This window comes from Musa acuminata, chromosome BXJ1-5, assembly GCF_036884655.1.
Source record: "Musa acuminata AAA Group cultivar baxijiao chromosome BXJ1-5, Cavendish_Baxijiao_AAA, whole genome shotgun sequence".
Classification (NCBI taxonomy): Eukaryota; Viridiplantae; Streptophyta; class Magnoliopsida; order Zingiberales; family Musaceae; genus Musa; species Musa acuminata.
The window spans coordinates 8,616,550-8,639,067 of NC_088331.1; the positions used below are offsets into that span (position 1 = coordinate 8,616,550).

Sequence of the window (22,518 nt, forward strand, 5' to 3'; positions counted from 1 at the left end):
TGACAATTACATCGACGTCGATGTAGATAGTTGTGGTGTTGCAACATCTATGGCAAAGATGGTGGTCACCTTATCGTTGACCCGTTGGATGAATCCCAACCTCAACTCAAAGTTGGGGTCATCGGAGCTCCTATTGCATTAGTTCTGACACCATTTCTTGCTAAGAGACTCTTTCGTCGCTCTGCATCAGCGTCAACATTGACGCAGTTGTCGAGCGACAAAAGGGTTGCTCTTCATCTGCATCGACGTTGATGCAAAGTGATGTCGCTCGACATCTATGTCGATGTTGACAGGTGGAGGGACTCGAGAATGTTATAGTGGAGGCCGCGATAGGTGGTAGATGCGAAGGCAAGGGTGTCGCCCACATCGTTGATGGTGAAGACAAGGTGGCGATGGCCATGACTGATGAGGCGGAAGCGCCAACGGAGGTAGAGGTTATGTTCACCTCCACTGTCCTCCTCCTCCTTGTTTTCCTTCACCTCTTCGGGTTGAGATTGGGATTCTCGCCCAACGGGTCAATGGCAAGGGGACCACCATCTTTACTATAGACGTCGTGATAACCACCACAATATGTCGCTCGACAACTATAACAATATTGACGCAGATGGTGGTGGTCATTGCGACATGTGATAGGCGATGATGAGGTTGGCGGAACACTCCTTATGGAGGCGGGCGATGTCGTAGTGAGAGCATACCTTATCATCACGGGAGGCGATCAGACAACTACATTGGCGTAGACGCCAATAACGTCATTGTCCACCATCAAACATTAAAATTATATTTTTACTCTTTGTTTTCATGTTTCTATCGATAAAACTAATGTCATTAGGGTAAATGAAACTAGATGTTTCACTTTGATAACTGGATACTAATATAACTTATTAAAACGTATAAACTATAATATTAAATATAACTAACTAGGTATAATATGTAATTAGTCCGAAACTTATTTATTAAGCTTTGTTAGCTATGAACGAAACCTGATGCGATGATTCACATAAATTGACCTCTTATACATATATAAATATGAAAATTATTATGTCACGAAATGGTCCCATGGAATATAATTTAATACGCATGAATAATTGATTTAAAATATTTAAATTTAAAATTTATCTCAAGAGAACAAAAAGAAAAACCAAATAAGAAAAATAATTACTATTTCTAGGTGTCATATATTGAAGGTGCCACCATCTCTACAGTTCTCCTTCCCGGTCATATCAGTGGCTGCGAAGGGTTCATCGACGCTTCTTCCAAGCTCTCGTGAACGCTCACAGTCGCGGCGATGGCCAATCGCTTCTTTCCCAATGACCTACCGGAATTCGTGGAAGAAAAGGAAGGTGTCGTCGCCCAATCCACTCTCCACAACCTCCTCTACCTCCCCTACCCCAAATTGGCCGACAAGCTCCTTAAAGCCGCGCTTGATCTCAAAGACAAGGTCAACTTCTCTTCATCCTCTTTGGTCTCATGCTCCATCGCTTTAATCGTGCATACTCCTTGTTTGCTTGTGATATTGTTGGTTTCAGGTGGTGAAGGAGACTTGGGTCCGCAGCGGGCGGCGCGCGAAGGACTACACGCTCTATACCGGCGCCTTCGGGACGGCCTTTCTGTTGTTCAAGTCCTATCAAGTCACCAGCAACCGAAGTGATCTCGGCCTCTGCAACGAGATTGTTAGGGCTTGCGATCAAGCTTCCCAGGGTTCGCCGTAAGATGAAAGATCAATTTTTATCTGTCTTGATGTGATGAACGAGGGTCTGTGGGTTTGACTCGAATGTGAATTGGGGTCGGAGCAGGTTCGTGACGTTCATATGTGGGCGGGCCGGCGTTTGCGCTCTTGGTGCGGTGGTGGCTAAAGAAGCGGGAGATGAGGACCTGCTCAGGCACTATTTGAGATCGTTTAGAGAGGTAAGTTTTGCGTTTGTGCTATTCTGGAAAATGCTCATGACAAGGTAGATCTTTTCGATCAGAAAGAGGTTTCACGCGTCAGAATTTTTCTTGTCTGATCATGATGGTGAGTTTCGTGGTTCATAACCTTATGCAAATACCACAGCTTTGCTAAGCTAGCAATGGAACTGTTTAATAATGTCATCTGCATGGATCCTTTTCTAACTTCAAATTGTATCCACAAACGTTTCAGAGTTATTCAAATGCTCAAAGTGAGGATACAAGTTTCAACAGATACGTGTTTGCCACATTTTTTAAGATGGATTGTGATATCTTAGTAAGGTTAATGTAATCATGGAAATTGTCTCTCTGTTTGCATGAGTAAAGCTTCATACTTTGACCTTTTAAACCTTAGATTTGGAGGTCTTGTGTATTGGGCGTAACCTAGGATTTTCAAATTTCAACTCGTTTTTGCATTTGATTGAGGGATTTCATCCACATTCCATGTATATGCTGGAATTTTTTAATCTCATTCTTATGATTTCCAAGTTCAAGTATACCCTAAGGATCCAAATTCTCATGTTTTGACAATTGACTTGAATTTCCTACCCGATTTCAAAGTGGGAATAACATGATCTTTTGGTGAAATCATCGGATTTCAAGGGGAATGATCATGGAATCATCATATGTAACAATATCTAGATAATCTAGTTACCTATCTCTACCTGTCATTAATTCACAAGCATTCATAGATGCAATTTGGTTTGTCCAAATGAATTAACTACTACATGTATTCAGTAAAAGCTTTTGTTGGCACTGTTTTGGTTATTCACATTAGCAATTATCTGATTGATCCAACCTTATTTTCCCTGTGCTTGGGACATATCTGAAAAGGATAAACATTAGGCTCGCATGGATAGATTTAGAGGTTTATGACTATATGTTAAATAATTCTTGGGAGAGTTAGAATTCCACATTGTGTACTGATGGAGATCTATGTGCAACAGTTTTAGTTGTTGATGATTTACAGAAGAGATATCAACCTGAAAATTGTTAATCCCTATAGCTTCCCTTATTTTCCTAGATGCCCTTCCTAATCCTTCATTTCGAAGGCTCCACCCTTTTATGATCACTTCATATGTTTTATAAGATTTATGTATGATGGCCATGTTGAAGTTCAATGAGCATATGATCTCTAATGTAGTAAAATTGTGAACTTGGTTCATTCTGATTGATCCCATAGAGCTTTAGACACCAATTCTCTATCCGCATTATCTGTTTCTGATAGGAGAAATCTACTTGACTAGAAGGTCGTCATGAGGGCATGAAAAAGTAAAGTTCTTCTGTCCAAGATGAAACTAAGTTGACGGTCCACAGGTTAGACTCTTCATAGAATGAAATATATCAAGATTTTTTGTAAATGACAATGATGAAAATTGTGATCAAAGTTCAACAACACTGATCCACTCGCATGTGACAAGATTTCAAAATTTTAATTCATTTAGTAACATTTCTCTTATTTAATTGCATAGAAGAGTGATGGCATATTAATGGGTGTTTTTTAATATGTTCATCCTCTAAACAGATTAAAATGCCCGGTGATGTTCCGAATGAGCTTTTGTATGGAAGAGCTGGCTATTTGTGGGCATGTTCTTTCTTAAATAAACACATTGGAGAGGGAACGATACCCTCAACTGACATGGTAAGTTTCTTATCCTAATTTCTTGTTTCCACCTGAGTATTATCCAAAATAAGTTGATGTAATTACTTGCATAATTTTATAGAGTTCAATAGGAGAAGACATTATCCTGGATGGGAAAAGACTAGCCATCAAGGGCAGCTGCCCGCTGATGTATGAGTGGTATGGCGAGAAGTACTGGGGAGCCGCTCATGGGCTTGCTGGAATCATGCATGTTCTGATGGATGTTAATCTCAAACCGGAGGACCTGGAATATGTGAAAGGCACCCTTCACTATATGATTCAAAACCGTTTCCCTAGCGGGAACTATCCCTCAAGCGAGGGATTTGATACAGATCGCCTTGTGCATTGGTGTCATGGAGCACCTGGTGTTGCTCTCACCCTCACCAAAGCTGCTCAGGTGTTAATCTTATCTGCCTTTCGTTCCTCCACATTGTGGGCAACTATTACAAGTAATTGTGGTTGCTAAATTAATGGAAAGTATATCTTGTTAGGTATTCCAAGATAAGCTGTTTCTGAAGGCAGCTGCAGAAGCTGCTGATGTGGTCTGGAATAGAGGCCTGCTGAAGAGAGTTGGGATCTGTCATGGTGTAAGCGGGAATGCCTATGTCTTCTTATCACTTTATCAGCTAACTGGGAATGTATCGTACCTATATCAAGCAAAAGCCTTTACTTGCTTTCTGCTAGATAGAGCTAATAAATTGATTGCCGAAGGGAAGATGCACAGTGGTGATCATCCTTATTCACTCTTTGAAGGGCAAGCTGGCATGGCATACCTCTTTTTAGACATGACTACACCTTCTCAATCAGGATTTCCAGCATACGAAGCTTGACCTCCTGTAGTTTTAGTTCTTTTTCGGTCAGAACAAATGTGTTGCTTCCTGTCATGGTGTGCATATGTGTAAGTATGTCACGGTGTGACTATGTAGCAGTAACTAACTTGAAGTGTCTGAGAAGTGCTGCATCATCCACTAATGTCATTACTGGTTTTGCTTGTTTTGTGAAGTATGTACTAAAGCTTGCAACTCTGCTAATATTTTTGATGTGGTTTTTTACTCTATAGCGAAGTTTGTCTCCTGCAGGTTCAAAGTATGGCAAGACTGTCTTAACTCATCAATTCGGCAACACGCTATTCATGGGATTATTTGTTTATAGTGAAGAGAGTTATAATGATCTAACTCTCTTCATAAAATTGTATGAGTTTGATGTTTTTCTGATTTGTACTACGAGGTGATATATTTCTAACTGCAAGTGTCAAAATATATGTTATTTTTCATTAGTCATGAATTAGTAAATGTCAATGGCACAGGATCCATGGTATTTCTATAATCATTAGTTATGTTTGAAAATATATTTATATTTTCAATGTGCAGTAGAAGAAAGAGATTTAAATGAATTTATAATTATGAAATATTTTAAGTGTTTGATAAATAATAGATAAAAATTATAATTTAAATGTGTATTGATATAAGTGTTGCTTGGTAAAATTATATTTCAAAAGTTTATCAAATATTTTATGATAAATTCATCTTTCTAATAGTTTTAATATTTATTATATATATATATATATTAATTAATAAAATAAAATAAAAAAATGCATGTGTGTAATCTTATAAAAATGTTCATATTGTCCAAATATATAATAAATAAAAAATAATCATATAAATAAATAAAATAATTTTTTAAAATAAATATAAAAATTATCTTTATAAAAATATAAATTATATTAATTTTTAAAAATAAAAAAATATATTAACATCATATAAATTATGAAATGCTGATGCTAGCTCATGAAATTCCAATGTATATTTGAATATTTCCAATATAGTAGGTCAAATATGATTTAAAATAATTTACTAAATATTAATTTAAAAATGGTGATTTAAGTTATAGTTTTTATGTGCAATTATGAACTCTTCGGTTCGCATCAACTTGAGGATCATGAGCCGTTCATCATCTATCTCACGATCCTCATAAGTTGAGTTGTAGGCCCAGGTGGAGCATCATAATAGATGCCACGACGGTCACACAACGTTGCCTCTTCCCGAATAATAATCATAAATACGAGACGGACAAAGTGAATCGCCGCCGCTCGTTCCACAAATCTCGTTTTCCCTGAAAGTGTCGCTGCCGAAGGGATGGCTGATCGCTACTTCCCAAATGAGATGCCCGATTTCGTGGAAGAACAGGAAGGTGCGGTTGTTCAATCCACTCTCCACAGCCTCCTCTGCCTTCCCGACACCAAATTAGCCGACAAGTTTCTAAGAGCTGCACTCGATCTCAAGGAGAAGGTCGCGTTCTTTCGTTGCTCGCTTTCTTGCATGCTTTGGTTCAGTTAGGACTATTCTGAGGTTTACCTGCTTCCTAGTAGCTGACAATGTTAATTATCTCTGGAAAGGTAGCTTTTGGTGGTGCTTACAAGTTGTTTGTACTATTGCTTGTTACAGGTTGTGAAGGAGACGTGGCTGCGCAACGGGCGGCGAGTTAAGGATTTCACCCTCTACACGGGTGCTCTTGGAACGGCTTTCTTGCTCTTCAAGGCGTACCAGGTCACCAACAACCTAAGTGATCTCAGCCTCTGTGGCGAGATCATAAGGGCTTGTGATTCTGTTTCGGCTGGGTCACGGTAGATGCTTTTTTACATTCAGGTCTTGTTTCGTCCACAATGGTTGCTTGATTGGTTTGAGCGTGGATTTGGTTTGGAGTAGGCATGTGACGTTCATATGTGGGCGTGCGGGAGTGTGTGCTCTTGGGGCTGTCGTCGCAAAGCAAGCTGGAGACAATGTGCTCCTCAACCATTATTTGAGCTCATTCAGGGAGGTAATGAAATTGGTAATTCCATAAATTTTAGGTGGTACTTTTATCTCATTGTGAGACAGATCGTTGTGCAAGTTCAGCAATTGGTAAAAGTGTATTGTTCCTTTAAGGTGTGTTCATATACTGTTTGAGAAATTAATGTTGTCACTCTAGTGTTGGCTTCTTCCCTTCTTCCTTCTTGAGGAGAAGTAAAGAGAATAAAACATGTTCTTTTTCATTTTAATGACGGGCAAAATATTTTTACAATCTGACTGTGCTCAAATATGTAGAGTAACTTGCAAGATAAGACGCCAGCATTGTTGATATTTGATATGCCCATCTCTGTGTTTGAACTCTTTAATTTCTTGTGAATCTATTTTTCTGAGACATTCAACTAAGATCAGGTGCCAATCAATCCCAAAATCATTCGAGATGGTCCTATGTAGAATATTTTCAAATTCTCTGAATTGTCTTGATTTGAATAAATGAGTTCTATAACAGATTGACTGAACATATGGACTGCAAAATCATATTTGTTGTCTTTCGTTCTGTTATATGGCTATTTCCGTATTCATCTTACTGGTTCCTGTTCCTACAAATACATTAGCCAGTATTAACATTGACAGAATCATCTTAGTTTGTTTCTTGTACATTTATTCTTTTTGCTATAGCACTCTTCATTTTTACTAGATATAATCCTGCATGATGGGTATTGTGTTCTCGCTCATCTTCTTTCAGTAACTTGGTTACCTTTTTCAAGCAGATAAAGATGCGAGATGTTCCTAACGAACTTTTATATGGAAAAGTTGGGTACTTGTGGGCATGTTCTTTCCTAAATAAACACATAGGCGAGAGTACAATCCCTTCAACTCACATGGTGAATTGTTGGCCGTATTGCTTCCCTGTGCATCATCTGTAAGAAAAATACGGTAGAGATAACATCTTGTATACTATGACAGAGTCCAGTAACAAAAGAAATCATCTTGGATGGCAAAAGATTATCCAACAAAAGCAGCTGCCCGCTGATGTACGAGTGGCATGGAAAGAAATACTGGGGTGCTGCTCATGGGCTTGCAGGAATCATGCACGTCCTGATGGATATGGAACTGAAGCCAGAAGATAAGGAATGCATTAAAGGTACACTCAGCTACATGATAAATCACCGCTTCCCAAGTGGGAATTACCCATCGAGCCAGGGCTCTAATTCAGACCGCCTTGTGCATTGGTGCCATGGTGCCCCTGGTGTTGCTCTGACCCTTATTAAAGCTTCTCAGGTGGTGGTGCCTTTCTTGTCTTGACTTAATCCTTTGCTGAACCTGCCTTTATTGCAAAAGAGTAAGAAGCTAATTCTCTGATACAAATGGTGCGTCCAGGTCTTCCAGGATGAGCAGATTTTGGGTGCTGCAGAGGAGGCTGCTAAGGTCGTCTGGAGCAGAGGCCTGCTGAAGAGAGTTGGCATTTGCCATGGTATAAGTGGGAACACTTACGTGTTCCTCTCACTATATCGGCTAACTGGGAGGGTCGAGTACTTGTATCGAGCTAAAGCATTTGCTTGCTTCCTCCTAGACAGAGCTAACCAGCTGATTGCAGATGGGAGAATGCACAGCGGTGATCGACCATATTCGATGTTTGAAGGGCAGGCTGGCATGGCACATCTCTTTTTGGACATGATCAGACCTTCCGAATCAAGGTTTCCAGCTTATGAGCTTTGAACCCTTGGCACACTTTGGCTTGTTCTGCATCAGAAGCAATATCTTGACGTGTACATATGAGAACAATGTGTCTTGTTTACTGTTCTATCGAAGATACTGTAATCACCTAGTGTCGTGACATCGATTGCTCCCTACCATGCATGCGTAGGGTACCGGGAAACTTACATGTTATTTAAAGCTGGCTTGCAAACAGTAGAAAAGCTTTTCTGGTTGATGTTCCTGAATGATCGTCTTACTCTTATTACTGTACAAATCAAATTTTGCAAAAGAGATGAGTATTGTGTTCATGACCAAGATGCTGCTATTATGCTGTCCTTTTCAGTTGTTCATTAGATGTCCTGGAGCATTTTTTATATATGATAATTTATTTTTTTTTCATATGTTTGGAAGTTCGATTATTATTATTTTTTTTCATATGTTTGGAAGTTCGATTATTCGAAACTTAGGCACGCATTTAATAGGCAAAGTTCAGTTGGGATATGAAAGTCATATTTTATAATAGAATTAATTATAAATTATCTCCTGTAATTAGTTATCTTTAGTATCTCGATCTTTATACTCTCAAAAGTTGTATTAGGATTCCTATACTTATGAAAGTTAAACATCTAATCTCATTTTTTTTTCACGTCGTAGACTCTGTTGAAATAACATAGAGTTTATTACTGAGCATGTGTTGACTTTGTCTCACTTTGATTTATCAATATTTTTTACTAATAAAATCAATGACTTAAGGAGAAATAGAATTAAATGTTTTATTTTTGTAAGTATAGAGATCCTAATATAATTTTTGAAGATGTAGAAATTGAAATGGGCTTACTGATATGGTAGTACAAGCAAGTGAAAAAAAAAAAAGAAGGCGAATACGTGCAAGTTTATTTTTCTTTGGATTGATAATATTATTGTGTTTTCAGACTTAGATGGGGAAATTATTTAATAGAGAAACCGAGTAAGAGATTTTTGCTGAACACGTTATTCGCAGCAAGCAATCGTGGGCTCTCCATCGAAAACGTCCCATTCTCATCAAACCCAAGCATCTATGTTTCTCCTTCAAACCAAACGTATGCATGCGGAGACACGAGAACCCATGCGAAGCCTCATGACCTCCACACAAACACAAACTCCACACAACCCTTAAAATGAAATGCAAAGACACGAGCGTCGACGGTACAAGTCGAGCAAATCTTTAGCGCCAGAGGACGAATCTTTAGAGCAAATCTTTGGACGGATACATACATCCATCTCGGCCAGACACATGCCAGATATGTATTTTTTTTATTTAGTTACATTTAGTATTTTAATCTCTGCATTTTAAAAAGTTACGTTAGTATCCTTATAATTATGAAAGTAAAATAATTAAGTTCATTTACCGTTTTACCAAGAAAGTATAAAAACAAATGGTAAAAAAATAATTTCGATGATGAATATCATCGGTGGTGGTAGACGGTGGCGTCGACACAATTAGTGGTGGTCGCTGCGATATCTATAATGAAGATTGTGGTCGCCACACCGCTAACTTGTTGGGCGGATCCTAGCCTTGATTTGAAATTAGGGTTGTTGTTGGAGTTCCTATCGCTCTCTCCATTGTCGCCCACCCATGTCGCTTTGTATCTGCATCGACACAAATGTAGTTGTCGAGTGGCAACTACATCGACATGTGTTAAACCTTTTTATCCATATTAAATATTATTTTTTTTAAAACCTTCTAATGGGATGATACTTGATTGAGAAAACATCATCAATCAATTATAATCCATCATGTGGCCTCCATGTCATCTGACACATGGCCTCCACATAGTGTCTCAAATGGAAGTAGAAGAAGAAGACAACCCAACTCCTATATGCCCTTGTGGATAAAGAGTCCAAGGCAGACGATTATGGGTTGTCCCCCCCCTTTCTTGCTCGCATGGATAAAAGGTTAAGGAGAGATTGTCGAAAGCGGTTAGATGATATCTCATTTTAGAATATCTTATGTAATATTTTATTTCTTTATGATTAAGTATAAAAGCTCATCTTCAACACAATGAAATAGGGGGATCATATTTTTTATTACTCACATTCATACTCGTATATCTCGGGTTATTAACTTGGGGGTTGAAGGGATCGGATCGGAAAACCTCTCCCGACCTTGATCTTTATATAGATGACACCTTGGGAGCTCGATGCTTTCATCTCGGAGATACCTTGGACAACCTTATGCATATGGGTCTGGATCATGTCGGGCTGACCAAGATGACAACGACTTGTTCCTGTAATATTTTGGTATTAGAAAGAGGGCCCGATATCATAAGAATACTTGCTAGTCGACCCTCTTAATGAACTCTCGAGTGAATAGGCTTTGCACTCGACTCACCATACTTTCACCTAAGGGGAGCAGCAACCACCCTTTCCGCATATAGGCATATCCACCTCAACGCAAATGTCAATGTAATATTAGTGTATGTTTAACAACCCGAGTCTCTCACCCTTAGGGATGACCCAAGTCATCTACTCATTCTTATCGAGGTGCTCTTAAATCTCATTTAGCAAGTGCATATGTTAGTAGATATGATACAAGCTGCTGCTTTACTTTTGCCCCAATTAACCTAGCAAACGATGCCACTAGCTTAGCCACTAGCCCTCGTTAAGGTTCCTCGACCTAGCATGGTGCTGACATCCCAAGAGTACCTTAGACCTGTCAAACTGCTAGTCGAGGAGGTACTTAGGTCCCCAACCATGGAATTTAGCGGACTGCACCACCACCATATCCTACCTGAATCCAAGGCTCAATTAGTGGAGTAGATGGAGGATTTTCTATAAATCCAACTACAATAGATGGACTGACGTTTGGAGGAGATACAATGAGAGTTCTAACAATGAAAAATGGAAGCACTGGTCGACCCCACCTCAAGTCGATCGTCGTTCACCCAAAAAATCTAAGAGGAACCAAATCGAACTTCCACCTCTCATCCTTGGAGACATTCAATGACAACCGACCCGCTGGAGCATACTACAACTTTTCATACCCAAATGTTATTGTATGGTTCAAACACTTTGATGTATTGTACCTTCTCAACCACGTTAAGAGGCCCAACATAAGAATGGTATGCTTGCCTGAAACTAATTTCCTTTAGTATTTTGTGTAGCTCACGAAGGAGTTCAAACTCAACTTACTTGGGAATGTACACTACGACCATCAGAGGCAAAATTCGAGGCATGTTATATTCTCATCCATTAATTATAATATAGGCCTTCATAATGGGGTTAAAGCCCTCTTAACACTTCTAATCGTTATAGAGAAACCGTTGGTAACTATATCATAGACACTTTAAATGGTCAATTAATATATCGTCATCGAGGCAATGATCTCGAGCAAGCATAAGGAGTCACGCAATAGGCCGAAATAAGAGTGGCCATAAGTTTAAAGAGTTGATACGAGTGATACGAGTTGAAAGAGGGGCAAGGAAAAAGTTTAAAAACCCTTTCCTATGGTTCAAATGGTCAACTTGACCATTTAAAAGAGGGTAATCTCATCCCTTAGATCGGTAATGATTGAAATTCGACCATTATAGGTTGATAATAGTTATATTTCAATAATTATCATCTGATAAAGGACGGTCCATGTATTGATCCCCTGATACATACCATTCGTATCGACTAACTTCGAGGATTCTCTCCTTCCATTTTTCCCTACTCCCAATAATGTTTGAATATGTTGATTGCTTTTCTCCTGACTCTGATTTCGTACGAATTACCTAAATAATCATATCTTATAACGTTGTTGCATTTAGTTCTTTATATGATTTTTTTGTCTTTGGTTTTCTTTTTACTCGTGTCTAGTGCCCTACAAGTTGTTTTATCTTGAACAAACACATCATGCGATGTGTAAAAGAAATATTTTACTTATATTAAGTGACATGATGTAATTAGATATTGCATGTATTTATGTTATTAGTTTTAGTACAAGTGATCGTTTTCTTACAAAGGGTCGAGTAGGTTCTACTCGGGCTTGGCTAGCTCAAGCCACAAGAAACGTGCACGACCTTCAACCTTGCACTTCGAAGCTCTCGACCTTCCAATACGTGTGTGGTCAAAATATAATCTTAGGCTACTGTTTATGTTCTTCCGAAACCTTTACTATCAAATAATTTTATAGTTTGACTTTGTTTAAATTTCACATGCCGACGACAACTCTCAGTTAAAGTTCAATCCTATCAAACTTGCATGAGAAAGAAGTTACCTCTAGTCTTTTTATAAATTTTCTAGTATTCTCTCGAGCTTTTATGTCAAGATTCTCTAATTAAACTAATAAAGACGGCCCCAAATCTGATTTCCTTACTATCAGCCACCATTTCAACGCGACAAACAGATCTTTACCCAAAAATGTTAACTGTATGCCTGATTTATGAGCAGATAAAGGCGAAAACCTAATCAATGCAACTATTGCAGTTACCTGTTGCTATCATCTCAAACACTTCCAAAATTACCGGTAAAATAATAGACGGATCAACTTGCATGGGGAGGTTATGTTAACCATTAAAATATTAGGCAGAACAACTTGTTTAGGAGTCCAAAGCAATTTCTGCTCAATATTGTGTCCGGAGAAACAGAAGAAAGAATAACAGCTTACAGTGAGCACCACACAGCTGAAGGCTTTATGATCCCAAGAGAGAGAGGTAGATGGCTCAACCGACATCCGGTATTCCAAAGCCAAAGTTGGCACCAAATCTCAACGCTCCGTTGCTCCGGAGACCTGGTTAAGATAAGGAGCAAAGTGACTGAGCCAAGCATGTAACTTCACAAGCAAGCACCCAAGGAAAATGGACCGGTTTAGTTGATGGACCTGCTTTGAACTCGAAAATTTCTCAGTAGTTGGTAAGTGGTGATCCACAGTAGTGCACATCCGAGATGTCAGAGAGCCTCTGCCGTGGGGACAGCGTCGAATGGGCCGCCGCATCAAACTCAAGGGTGGAGATATCCTTTCTCTTCTGCACTTCTTGCTTTGGTTTTTCTTCTGACGTCTCAAGGATAGGGCTGAGTGGCGGTGGTTCGATCCGTTGCTGTGCTATCATGGCTTGTGCTTCTGCCACGACAGATGAGCTATCATCTGCAGCATACAGTATCTTCTGAATTGCACAAACAATCTGCATTCCAACGTGGTATTACTATATTTCTTCTTTCATCTAATCTGTCCTCGTCAAATAGCCTATTTCAATGCTGACAGGAGAAGTACACTTACAGGCAAGTGCTCTAGCTCAGGGTTCTGGCATAAAATTTCAATGTCCCTCAATTTACCAAAGTAGAAGTCCCTTTCCTTCTCAAGGCTATCCACAAAAAGCTTCAGCTCAGTGATCTGCATTTTGTGTAGTGTTTAGGCCTTGGACATTTATATATTCTGGGGGAAAACAATGTTGAATTGTTTATCTAATAACTAACCTGTTCATCATAAGCATGAGCAACAGAACTAGTGGCAGGTTTTATGGTCCTATGGGATCCATTTGCAACATGCCCATCATTCTTTTTTGTAGCATGTGAGGCTTGAGTTTTAATGGCAGCAGATGAAGATCTGACGGATGATTGAGAAGACGACGATGACCTCTTGTTTGCTTCTTTTCCACCTCTGCAAGCATCCCTTCTCTCTAAAGCATTATAGCTGTAAAACAAAATAAGATAAGAGGGTCATCATGTGCATGATTCAAGCCTTTGATTGTTGCTCGTGAGTAGCTGCATCTTAAACATTAAGCTTTTGATTTTTTTTTGGCACGACAGTAGCTGGATTTTAAACATAAATTTTGTTTGGATGTTTAGCGTTGAAGTGTTATACAGTAGTAAATAAGCAGGAAAAAAGATTTTAGAAATTACTTGATCAGAACACCACCATTGACAGAATCACAGTATCTCTTCATCCACTGCATAAACTCCAAATTGTCCAGGGGCCTTCCTTTTACAAGCTTGTTTACTTCAATGTGCTGACAAGTCAAGACGGTAAAAGGACATATTCAATTGCAAGTTATTAGAAAGAAAATGGCATGATGACAAGAGAGACCCTTTCATCAATACAAAGCTGACCTATCCCAACATTCAATAGAACTTTTTGTTTAATAGCAGTCCCGACAACCTATATAAGATCATACAGAATTACTCATCTAACTCATTTAACACACACACACACACATTGATTTAATAATAATGTCCTGGTTTGACTCGATAGTGATCATGATTTCTCTTAGGGAAGAACCAACATTTGCAATAATAGCAATCGTACAAAGAGCATTTATCAGATCTTTGAACCAACAACAAATTGGTCCACATGCTCCCATTTAATGTTTGTACTCAAAATAAAATCCAGTATTACATTGTGCGAACTCATTACAAAATGGCTCTGTACACTCATCAGTAACGAAGTTTCATAAGTTCTCTACAAAGTGCTGTATGTGAAAGAAAAGGTCATATCTAGCAACCTATTTCAGTGAACGTCTATAGAATATAAAGATCGGTTTTCATTGATTTACTAAATTGAACAGCAGAAGATCTGAAAAGTCTTGCTTTGAGAAAAAGCCACCGAAACCAATCATGACTTAAGGAAACATACAGGCAACATGGAAGTATCAACCGAAAGAATTGGACTATAACCATCCTGTCATTCGTTTCCCATATAATGCATAATTAACTATAACATATCCCATATATTTCCGTTAGAGAACCACCAAATATCACAAGCACCGACAGATTAAAAGACCACGAAGACCCACATAGCAGAGAGTGAGAGAGCGAGCGAGCGAGAGAGAGAGAGAGAGGCAAACATACTAACCACAATCACAAAATACTGTGACATATATATAAGTAATCGCTTGTGGCAGAAAAATATATCATTAACAAACAGTAGCAACAAGAACAATCTGTAACATCCCAAGGTAGTAAATAAATAAAAGGACAAAACGTCTAATCCCTATGTTGCACAATTTATTCAAAATCAATCAACCAAAAAGGAGAAAGAAAACAAAAAAAAGAAAGTAAAATACAGAAGAGAGAAGAATGGAAGACCTTGGTTATCTTGAGCTTATTAAAGACATCCTGAAGGACCTTATAGTTCTGGATCATCTCGTACTCATTCTTGGCATCAAAGTTCACCTTGTGCATCGGTACGATCCCCGGGTGCGCAGCGTCCATCAGCTGGCAGTGCACGGCCCCGGAACAGGCCTGGAAACCCCACGATCGCCACCGATCCCCGACCCAAACTATGTCATCAAGACACGCACTGCGATCGATCCATGCGAACAACAAAGGTTAGTAGATAACATACCTCCTCGACCTTGGAGAGATTGAGTTGGAGAGTGGAGTTGATCCACGCGAGAATCTCGTTCCGGCCCACGAAGTATGCCGAGTCCATCATCCCGATGTTGGTCGCCATCGCTCCTTCGATCGAGGTTTCGTTTCTTGAACTAATGATCGGGGTGTGGAAGGAAAAGAGGAGAAGGGAAGGGAGAAGAGCTCAACTTCGGTCGATAGATTTCTTGTTTTAGGGCTTCGTTTATTGAGCTAATAAATGGGGGGAGCAAAAGAAGGGGAGGTAGAAAGAGGGCGGGCTTTGAGGAATTTGAAATGAGGGTAGACCTGACTGTAATAAAAAGCCAGAAGCAACGGCGGCGGCGTACCCCTTTTATAGCAATCATTCCATATCTAGCGTTCTCTATCCTGAACCGGACCGGTGGCCGGTCGATTGACCGGTCGAGATATGGCGCCACAACGCTGACGCAGCTTTGGATTGTAATTTTGAACAAAGAAGAGCACGTCAGTGATCTAAATTAATTGTTACCGTTGGAGTTGCGCCGTATGTTCCAGACGCTAGTCGAAAGTTGACGAGAACTGAAACGCTTCACATGTATCGCGCATGCGTGTAATGTTACACGTATTATTATATTGCCATAACGTTATCGATCAATATTCAACAAAAAAGATGGTAGTTCTCACATAAAATTACATGCAATAATATTGTATCTAATACTGTGGGATGAACATTTAAGGATTTGCATGTCACAAAATGTTATACACACACCAAGATGGAGTAATCCACCGTGCAGTCAATCCAATAACGCATAACAAATCAACAGCCAAAACAACTGGTTTACATTTCTGATACCAAATTTTGCACTTGCTTACGCATGATTTAACATGGACCCTGACAAACTACATTATTATAGTCCATGACACCTCTACATTTGACACTTCAATCAAACTATTCAGAGACTAAGACACAATACTATGAGGAAAGAACAATTCCGTTATAAGCTAAACAAAATGCATTGAGATGATAAACAAATGTAAGAATATAGGCACCTCGTAGAGAAGAAACTCTTCACCCACTTTGTGCTGCAATCGCTATATCATCCATTGTCCTCTGAACAACTATTTCTGTTGGCTTTAAGCAACCTCGCATCTTTTCATGGCCAAGCTGTGCCCTCTCGTTGTCCCCGAAGCCAAATACTAGACCTCTATTAGTAACTCCAACAGTGTGGTAGAGTCCAGTGCTGATTTGGGTTACATGGTGGGATTTCAAGCTATCGAGGACTCGTGGCTTCATAACCTTGTCAGAGCTTCCTCGATCAGAAAATCCTAAACTACCAAAACCCATCCACCCAAAGGCGAAAACTGAACCTTCATCTGTGAGCACAAAAGTTTTTCTTTTCCTTGCACACACCTGCACGTGTTAGTGGCCAACAAAACTGTCACTAAACTAGTTTTACTGCCGAAAAAAGCACATAAACTCCAAAATGTGAAATACTGGGTAAGCAACTCAATCAGGCTTCATATCCTAGTGCCTAATGTCTGGTTTGCTATAGCTATTAGTTTTAGAAGGGCACATGAAGAGTTCAGTACATTCCACTCCAAAAATATTTTTGCATACTGTTATGAAAGAGCTAAAGCAAAAAAGAAAACAAAATAGCAAATAGATCACTCGATTACTGACAGATATTCGTAATAGAGAAGTGCTAGAGTGATGCCCAAAACAGATGTTCATGATCCATGATAAATTTAACAGATGTGATAGACATGCTCACTGAATGTAAATCCAAATCAATTTGTGAAATCAGAGTAGCGATTTGGTGGTTCAATAACCAATTGTATGCCATAAACATGACATTTTATTAATCTCAGTTTTAATAGCTAAATCATGGCATAGTCTTCAAATTTATTCTAAACTGTGAGTCAGAATTTAATAAGTATAAATGATACAACAAAATCAAAAATAAAAATTGTAATCAGAAACATTAAGTCACTGGCAGGATGACTTTACCTTGAGACACAATCAAGTGACTGTTTGCTTTGAAGGCTCAATTATTAGGATATTGGGCACGACAATTGATATATACTATTAAATTTTCAACTATTTCATTGGTTCCTTTCTAACTACTACTGAGTATACGAACATTGACAATTGAGACAACAACATATTCTCCTCAGTATTCCTTGCATATAGGTTTGGATATCTATTGCTACAACATAGCTGGAATGGAAAGAAGCAAATATATAGAACCTGCACAGCGAGGTGACCCTTCAGAGTGGCCAACAATTCTGGACTAGTCTTATCATTCTCATCCCCATGGCCTAGGGCGCCGCAGTAGCCTCTACCCCATGTATATACCTGTAAAAATATTTATTTTTATGAAAAAAACATTCTCAGGGATCAATGGAAGTAGTGAGGAACCTGCACCATTGAATTACAATCCAACAATTATCAAAATTTAGAAATGAGACATACATATCCACTTGAATCAAGTGCCACTGCATGCTCATCTCCAGCAGACACACGTAGTATATGAATATTCCTCCTCCTAAATGACTGGATGACACGTGGAACAAGTTCATCATGTTGATCCCCATGGCCAAGGCAAAAGTTGTTACAGGAACCAAATGAATGAATTCTTCCATCATAAGTGACAGCAAAAGTATAACTTGCACCAGCAGATATCTGCACTACATGTCCCAGCCCCTCAAAATATTCAATATTCCTAGGAGTTGGCCTGTCAACAGTATCACCATGACCAAGTTGGCCATGTGTGTTGCTCCCACATGTGTAAACTTGGCCTTGCATTGTAAGAATCACTGTAAAACTCAACCCAGTGGCAACCTGAAAAAACAAATTAATGAACAATTTCATAAAAGAATAGTCCATTTGATCACACGATTAGGTATTCTTTTAAACATCCAATAAAATATTTGGGAACACTCCTGGTTACAGAGCAAATGACACACTAAAATTCAATAGGAAGCAAATTCCTCACAAGAACTCGTATGCAGGCATAAACACACACACACACATATATATATATAAACACACACACACACACATACATACATATAGTGACAACTTGGACTTGGATGTAAAACAATGGCAGCAGAAATTCTCAATAAAAATACGCCAATTAAGAACTTGTAATCCCAAAATTTTATCAGAATTTCCCAACAGTGTAATTGAAAACTAAGAGCAAGTCTTTGGCATCAAGGCACTTAATCAACCAAAGATTTTGCTCAACTTTCCTTTGAGTTGCAGTACTGTAAAAATGGAATTATGCTTACATTAATAGCTGCCATCCAATAGGCAGTTTTTACCTCCTTTTTTGTTTTTGTTTCTCAATCAATTGTCAACAACTGGCTATAAGGCTCCATATCTGTTATTGCTACTATTTAATATGCTGAATTAAACAGTCTGTCTAAGCTCCTATCTTCTCTTTTTCCTATTTCTATTTACATTTTTATTTTACAATTAAATCCATTTCTATAATCTGCATGAAGTTGAACATTCATTAATCCCAATCCTTAAAAGACTTGGCAGGTACTCTAAAGCCTACAACACATTCCTATGCTAAAAACGGTCAAAGCACATCCCAAATTGTTCATTTTGGAGAATGTCCTTTGTTCTTCATTAGTCAAATTGTCATGATGCACACAGGATATATCCATTCCAAGATAACAATTCATTTCCTTATTGACCAACAGCATTAGGATCCATTTCTCAGCAAGTCACAAAAGTAAACATATGACAAAAATGTAATTTCATAATGTCAAATAAATACTGAGTTCCCAGTATTATCTCACCTCACTAACCTACAAACTATTATTGTTCATATACTAGGTTTTCCTCAACATATTCTGGTTATAACTACCTTAGTGGCTTACAAAATAGAGCAAGAGAACTTCTTATTTGACCACAACACAAGATATCTTTCAGTATTGGAAATGGGAGGTGTGGACTACCATGTCCCCATCTATAGCAATACATTTGGACACTTTTATGATGGTGAGTGGAAATGTACCTGCTTGCAGGGTATCCCCTTCAGTGCCTCAATGCGAATAGGCCTAAATATGGTGCGGCCCACTTCTCCATGACCACAACAAAATGATGAATTATCACCACAAGTGAACACCTAAAAAAGAAACAACAAAGTCTGGTCATAAAGTAAAACATAAATAATAATTATTGTAAGTTCATCAATTGCATGGAGTGACTACCTCTCCAGTTTGCGTTACAAATGCTGCATGGTTGTGAGAAGCTGAGATATGGATGACATGAGAAGCAGATGGAAAATTAATGCGGCTGAATGCAGCACACTGAGTTGTATCTTGACCATGACCAAGTACCCCACACAAACTGGATCCACAAGAGTACACAGACGAGTCATGAATCAAGAGTGTATGATATCTTCCTGTGGTTACCTGCATCTGCATATTGAAAATGCATTTGAACGAAAAGGTGACGCAGATCTGATGTGCTTATTCAGAAGGCACAAAACTAACAAACTATAACATATATAGCAAACTTTCTCTCAGAAAGAACCCTCTTATACATGAAAAACATTGGAGATAAAATGGTGCAAGTCTCGTATATGGAAAGCATTGAAGTTAAAATACTGCAAGTCTTATGACAAAGAAATCATCACAAAGGTCATAACTTGGATTTCTAATATCAAGCTCGAGGTTTGGGCATTCATGGCCCACACAAAGGCCAATGCACAAACATCAGAGCTGAAGAATAATTCACCTCTTACTGGTGCAAGTCAGTATAACACCAGCTATACCGATACCATATTGGTTCGACAAGATGTCAGCCAGAATCGGCCCAAGATTTTTACCAACAGTTCAAATCATCCATAAAGGTCAATTAGCTTGCAGGTTAAGCCCTTTGAAATTATCAAAAAATTGACTGAGATCGTAAGATTGGTGAATCAGCTAAATCAACTGGAGCAAGTTGGATATAGCCTGATTGACTGGTAGGTGTCAGGACCACTTCGATCACAGAAGTCCACTGAAATCAACACTGATCCAGTTAAGTTATGGTTGATCTCAATGGGAAAATGGGCAAATACCAATATAGCTAACACAGTTAACCAATTAATTCAAAGGCTAAATATGTTTATATAGGATAAAAAGGAGTGACTTAGTCTCTACAAGCATTATTATGCCAAATGGAAGACAAAATGTCAATGAATTATCGAGAGTTCTATTAAAGTTGGCATAGCCCAATTTACTAGTCTTCAAGAGTATAACAACTTAGCAACAGCACTTCAAAATTCAACAGCCTTATTTGCCTTACAAGTTGTTCAACATGTATACTAATCCCAGTCAAGTATATAATTTGATCACATAATAGCAACAGCAATTTATGAGACAAGATGAATTTATGTATCAACAGAAGTCATACGTTGCCTGCTGACGTCTCGACACTGCAGGAAGACTGCTCCACAGACTGCAAGAACCTCAGAACCTTCTTCCAATTCCCATGACAGCGACCAAGAAGGTCTGTACGTGCACTCTGTGGGAGAGAACCAAATATAGTGTGTGTCATACAAATGTGGAATGCAGCAAACTCAACCATGGACCGGAATTTGTTGGGAAGAAGCCCATGAGCACCACTAAACATTCGACAAGTTGTCTCCAAGCACGCAAGGTCGACAGCACCTAGACGCCCACAGCTCAATATCTCCAGAATTAAATGCGCAGGCAGCTCTTCGATACAGAAGGCACGACTGCGGTCGGCCATTGAAAATACCTCTCTTTCTTGATCCCCTGAACCCAAAACAGAACCCTAACCTCTCTTCGAATTGTATTACAACAAGATATCCAGCACTGATTATGAATCGCCAATTCTTACCAAAGATACCTTCCTTCACGCGCTTATTGGATGCTACAAGAAGACAAAATCATCTAGAACCGATTCCAAGCAGAAAAATACGGTTTTCGGGACCAATAATTGCGAGTAACGAAACAAGGAGTAAAAGATTAAGAAAACGTCCGACGGAAGGAGCATATACGAAATCAAGCAAGCGAAATTGACGTTCGCAGATCGTGGCGATAAAGCAAGGAAAAGAAGCATCAGAAGTTTCGGTAGACACCAACAGCCGCAAACCAACCCTTAATTCCCCAACCCAAACGTGATAACCCTCGAGAACTCAAGCAGAACAACACCAGATCGAAGCAAATCGACACTAATCGGAGCCGAATCAAAGAGAAAAATGCTCAAAGAAGGGCGATCAAGGAACAAACTAGAAGAAACAATCTCACACGAATTCGAGTCAGAGAACTGATATAAAATACGCACAAGGAAGGCATTGAAGAGAGTGGAAGGAGGAGGAAACGGAGAAAGAATCGCCCCTTTTACCGACCTCCGCCTTTTTTTCGCTCCTCCGTTCTTTCCACCGAAATCAGTAAGAGGAAAGAAAAGAAAAAGAGGGCAGAGAAAGTGAGTGTGAGAGAGCGAACGATGACGAAGATTTCCACCCGGTCATTTTTAAGAAAAAATCGTAAAGGACGGGCGAGGAGCCATCGGAGCCGTCCGTTTGGCGGGGCAAGCTGATCGCGACGTGCGGACCGTCCACCACAGTCTTTGGAACTTACTGGAACAAGATTTTAGTGCTTACTCCTCAAGTCATTGGCAACGAAGGTATGTGGCGTCCGATGGTCGGTGTGCGCAGGGAGCCTAGTCACCTCTGCGCTGGACGGCACAACTGAAGCTTGTCACGGCCATCATGGCGCGACGAACCAACAGCAGCGCGACGCGCGGGATACGACTAACCGATCCTTGTGAAAAGGCAAAGCGAGGGGAAGGCTTCGGTAGAGGCCTGAAAATAATGGAATTTTTTTTTATTGGTTAATTAAGTTAATCTAAACAATAATATATTCAAATCAGAACAACTTTCACAATGATTCATAATTTCAACTATAGCAATGCAATTGTGATCATGAAAATAATCTGTTGGAGCAGTGTCTCAATCAAGAACACCTGGATTATATATATGACTTACAGATGGATTATATGACTTACAAAAGACATCCATAGAACACCTGTTTAGAGGCTGATTTAACATATTCAAGGCCCACAGAATACAAGATACTTATGAAAGACATCTATACTGTGAAAATTGTAAATTATTTCTTGATACCAAAAACAACAAT

The 22,518-nt window shown here is 39.1% G+C and overlaps 4 protein-coding genes across 7 annotated transcripts; 2 read left to right on the top strand and 2 right to left on the bottom strand.

Annotated features, from left to right (window-relative positions):
- The first annotated feature begins 1,190 nt into the window (after positions 1-1,190).
- On the top strand, positions 1,191-4,643 carry LOC135673600 (lanC-like protein GCL2). Its single transcript, XM_065182669.1, has 6 exons — positions 1,191-1,438; positions 1,527-1,705; positions 1,794-1,905; positions 3,470-3,586; positions 3,669-3,983; positions 4,078-4,643. The coding sequence occupies exons 1-6, from the start codon at positions 1,286-1,288 to the stop codon at positions 4,414-4,416; spliced, it is 1,215 nt and encodes a 404-aa protein (XP_065038741.1). The 5' UTR covers positions 1,191-1,285; the 3' UTR covers positions 4,417-4,643.
- Positions 4,644-5,617: 974 nt separating this feature from the next.
- Positions 5,618-8,315, top strand: LOC135673601 (lanC-like protein GCL2). Of its 2 annotated transcripts, none has more exons than XM_065182671.1 (6): positions 5,618-5,874; positions 6,031-6,209; positions 6,292-6,403; positions 7,143-7,256; positions 7,339-7,656; positions 7,753-8,315. In XM_065182671.1, the coding sequence occupies exons 1-6, from the start codon at positions 5,722-5,724 to the stop codon at positions 8,089-8,091; spliced, it is 1,215 nt and encodes a 404-aa protein (XP_065038743.1). In that variant the 5' UTR covers positions 5,618-5,721; the 3' UTR covers positions 8,092-8,315. The 2 variants fall into 2 exon arrangements, with proteins under 2 accessions (XP_065038743.1, XP_065038744.1); XM_065182672.1 differs by having other exon boundaries at positions 5,621-5,874; positions 7,339-7,653.
- Positions 8,316-12,562: 4,247 nt separating this feature from the next.
- On the bottom strand, positions 12,563-15,791 carry LOC135673603 (microtubule-associated protein RP/EB family member 1C-like). Its single transcript, XM_065182676.1, has 7 exons — positions 15,371-15,791; positions 15,112-15,267; positions 13,930-14,036; positions 13,504-13,720; positions 13,307-13,420; positions 12,911-13,211; positions 12,563-12,820 (listed from the first exon to the last, which is right to left on the bottom strand). The coding sequence occupies exons 1-6, from the start codon at positions 15,476-15,478 to the stop codon at positions 12,933-12,935; spliced, it is 981 nt and encodes a 326-aa protein (XP_065038748.1). The 5' UTR covers positions 15,479-15,791; the 3' UTR covers positions 12,563-12,820; positions 12,911-12,932.
- A 380-nt stretch (positions 15,792-16,171) lies between these two features.
- On the bottom strand, positions 16,172-21,829 carry LOC135673602 (PH, RCC1 and FYVE domains-containing protein 1-like). 3 transcript variants are annotated; one of them, XM_065182674.1, is made up of 8 exons: positions 21,665-21,828; positions 21,218-21,250; positions 20,768-21,132; positions 19,579-19,788; positions 19,383-19,493; positions 17,828-18,196; positions 17,603-17,710; positions 16,172-16,765 (listed from the first exon to the last, which is right to left on the bottom strand). In XM_065182674.1, the coding sequence occupies exons 3-8, from the start codon at positions 21,104-21,106 to the stop codon at positions 16,424-16,426; spliced, it is 1,479 nt and encodes a 492-aa protein (XP_065038746.1). In that variant the 5' UTR covers positions 21,107-21,132; positions 21,218-21,250; positions 21,665-21,828; the 3' UTR covers positions 16,172-16,423. The 3 variants fall into 3 exon arrangements, with proteins under 3 accessions (XP_065038746.1, XP_065038745.1, XP_065038747.1); XM_065182673.1 differs by having other exon boundaries at positions 21,218-21,829; XM_065182675.1 differs by lacking the exon at positions 21,218-21,250 and having other exon boundaries at positions 21,729-21,746.
- Between the last annotated feature and the right edge of the window lie 689 nt (positions 21,830-22,518).

What these genes read in the sequence shown, in the direction of transcription:
- LOC135673600 (XM_065182669.1), top strand. Translation starts at nt 1,286, where the DNA reads ATGGCCAATCGCTTCTTTCCCAATGACCTACCGGAATTCGTGGAAGAA. An exon ending in CGATACCCTCAACTGACATG is followed by an intron (nt 3,587 to 3,668) that starts GTAAGTTTCTTA and finishes ATAATTTTATAG; the next exon opens with AGTTCAATAGGAGAAGACAT. An exon ending in CCCTCACCAAAGCTGCTCAG is followed by an intron (nt 3,984 to 4,077) that starts GTGTTAATCTTA and finishes ATATCTTGTTAG; the next exon opens with GTATTCCAAGATAAGCTGTT.
- LOC135673601 (XM_065182671.1), top strand. Translation starts at nt 5,722, where the DNA reads ATGGCTGATCGCTACTTCCCAAATGAGATGCCCGATTTCGTGGAAGAA. An exon ending in TCTGTTTCGGCTGGGTCACG is followed by an intron (nt 6,210 to 6,291) that starts GTAGATGCTTTT and finishes GGTTTGGAGTAG; the next exon opens with GCATGTGACGTTCATATGTG. An exon ending in CAATCCCTTCAACTCACATG is followed by an intron (nt 7,257 to 7,338) that starts GTGAATTGTTGG and finishes ATACTATGACAG; the next exon opens with AGTCCAGTAACAAAAGAAAT.
- LOC135673603 (XM_065182676.1), bottom strand. Translation starts at nt 15,478, where the DNA reads ATGGCGACCAACATCGGGATGATGGACTCGGCATACTTCGTGGGCCGG. An exon ending in ATCTCTCCAAGGTCGAGGAG is followed by an intron (nt 15,268 to 15,370) that starts GTATGTTATCTA and finishes TGGGGTTTCCAG; the next exon opens with GCCTGTTCCGGGGCCGTGCA. An exon ending in CTGAGCTAGAGCACTTGCCT is followed by an intron (nt 13,212 to 13,306) that starts GTAAGTGTACTT and finishes GTTGGAATGCAG; the next exon opens with ATTGTTTGTGCAATTCAGAA.
- LOC135673602 (XM_065182673.1), bottom strand. Translation starts at nt 21,106, where the DNA reads ATGGCCGACCGCAGTCGTGCCTTCTGTATCGAAGAGCTGCCTGCGCAT. An exon ending in TCGAGACGTCAGCAGGCAAC is followed by an intron (nt 19,789 to 20,767) that starts GTATGACTTCTG and finishes TTCAATATGCAG; the next exon opens with ATGCAGGTAACCACAGGAAG. An exon ending in CACTTGATTCAAGTGGATAT is followed by an intron (nt 17,711 to 17,827) that starts GTATGTCTCATT and finishes ATATTTTTACAG; the next exon opens with GTATATACATGGGGTAGAGG.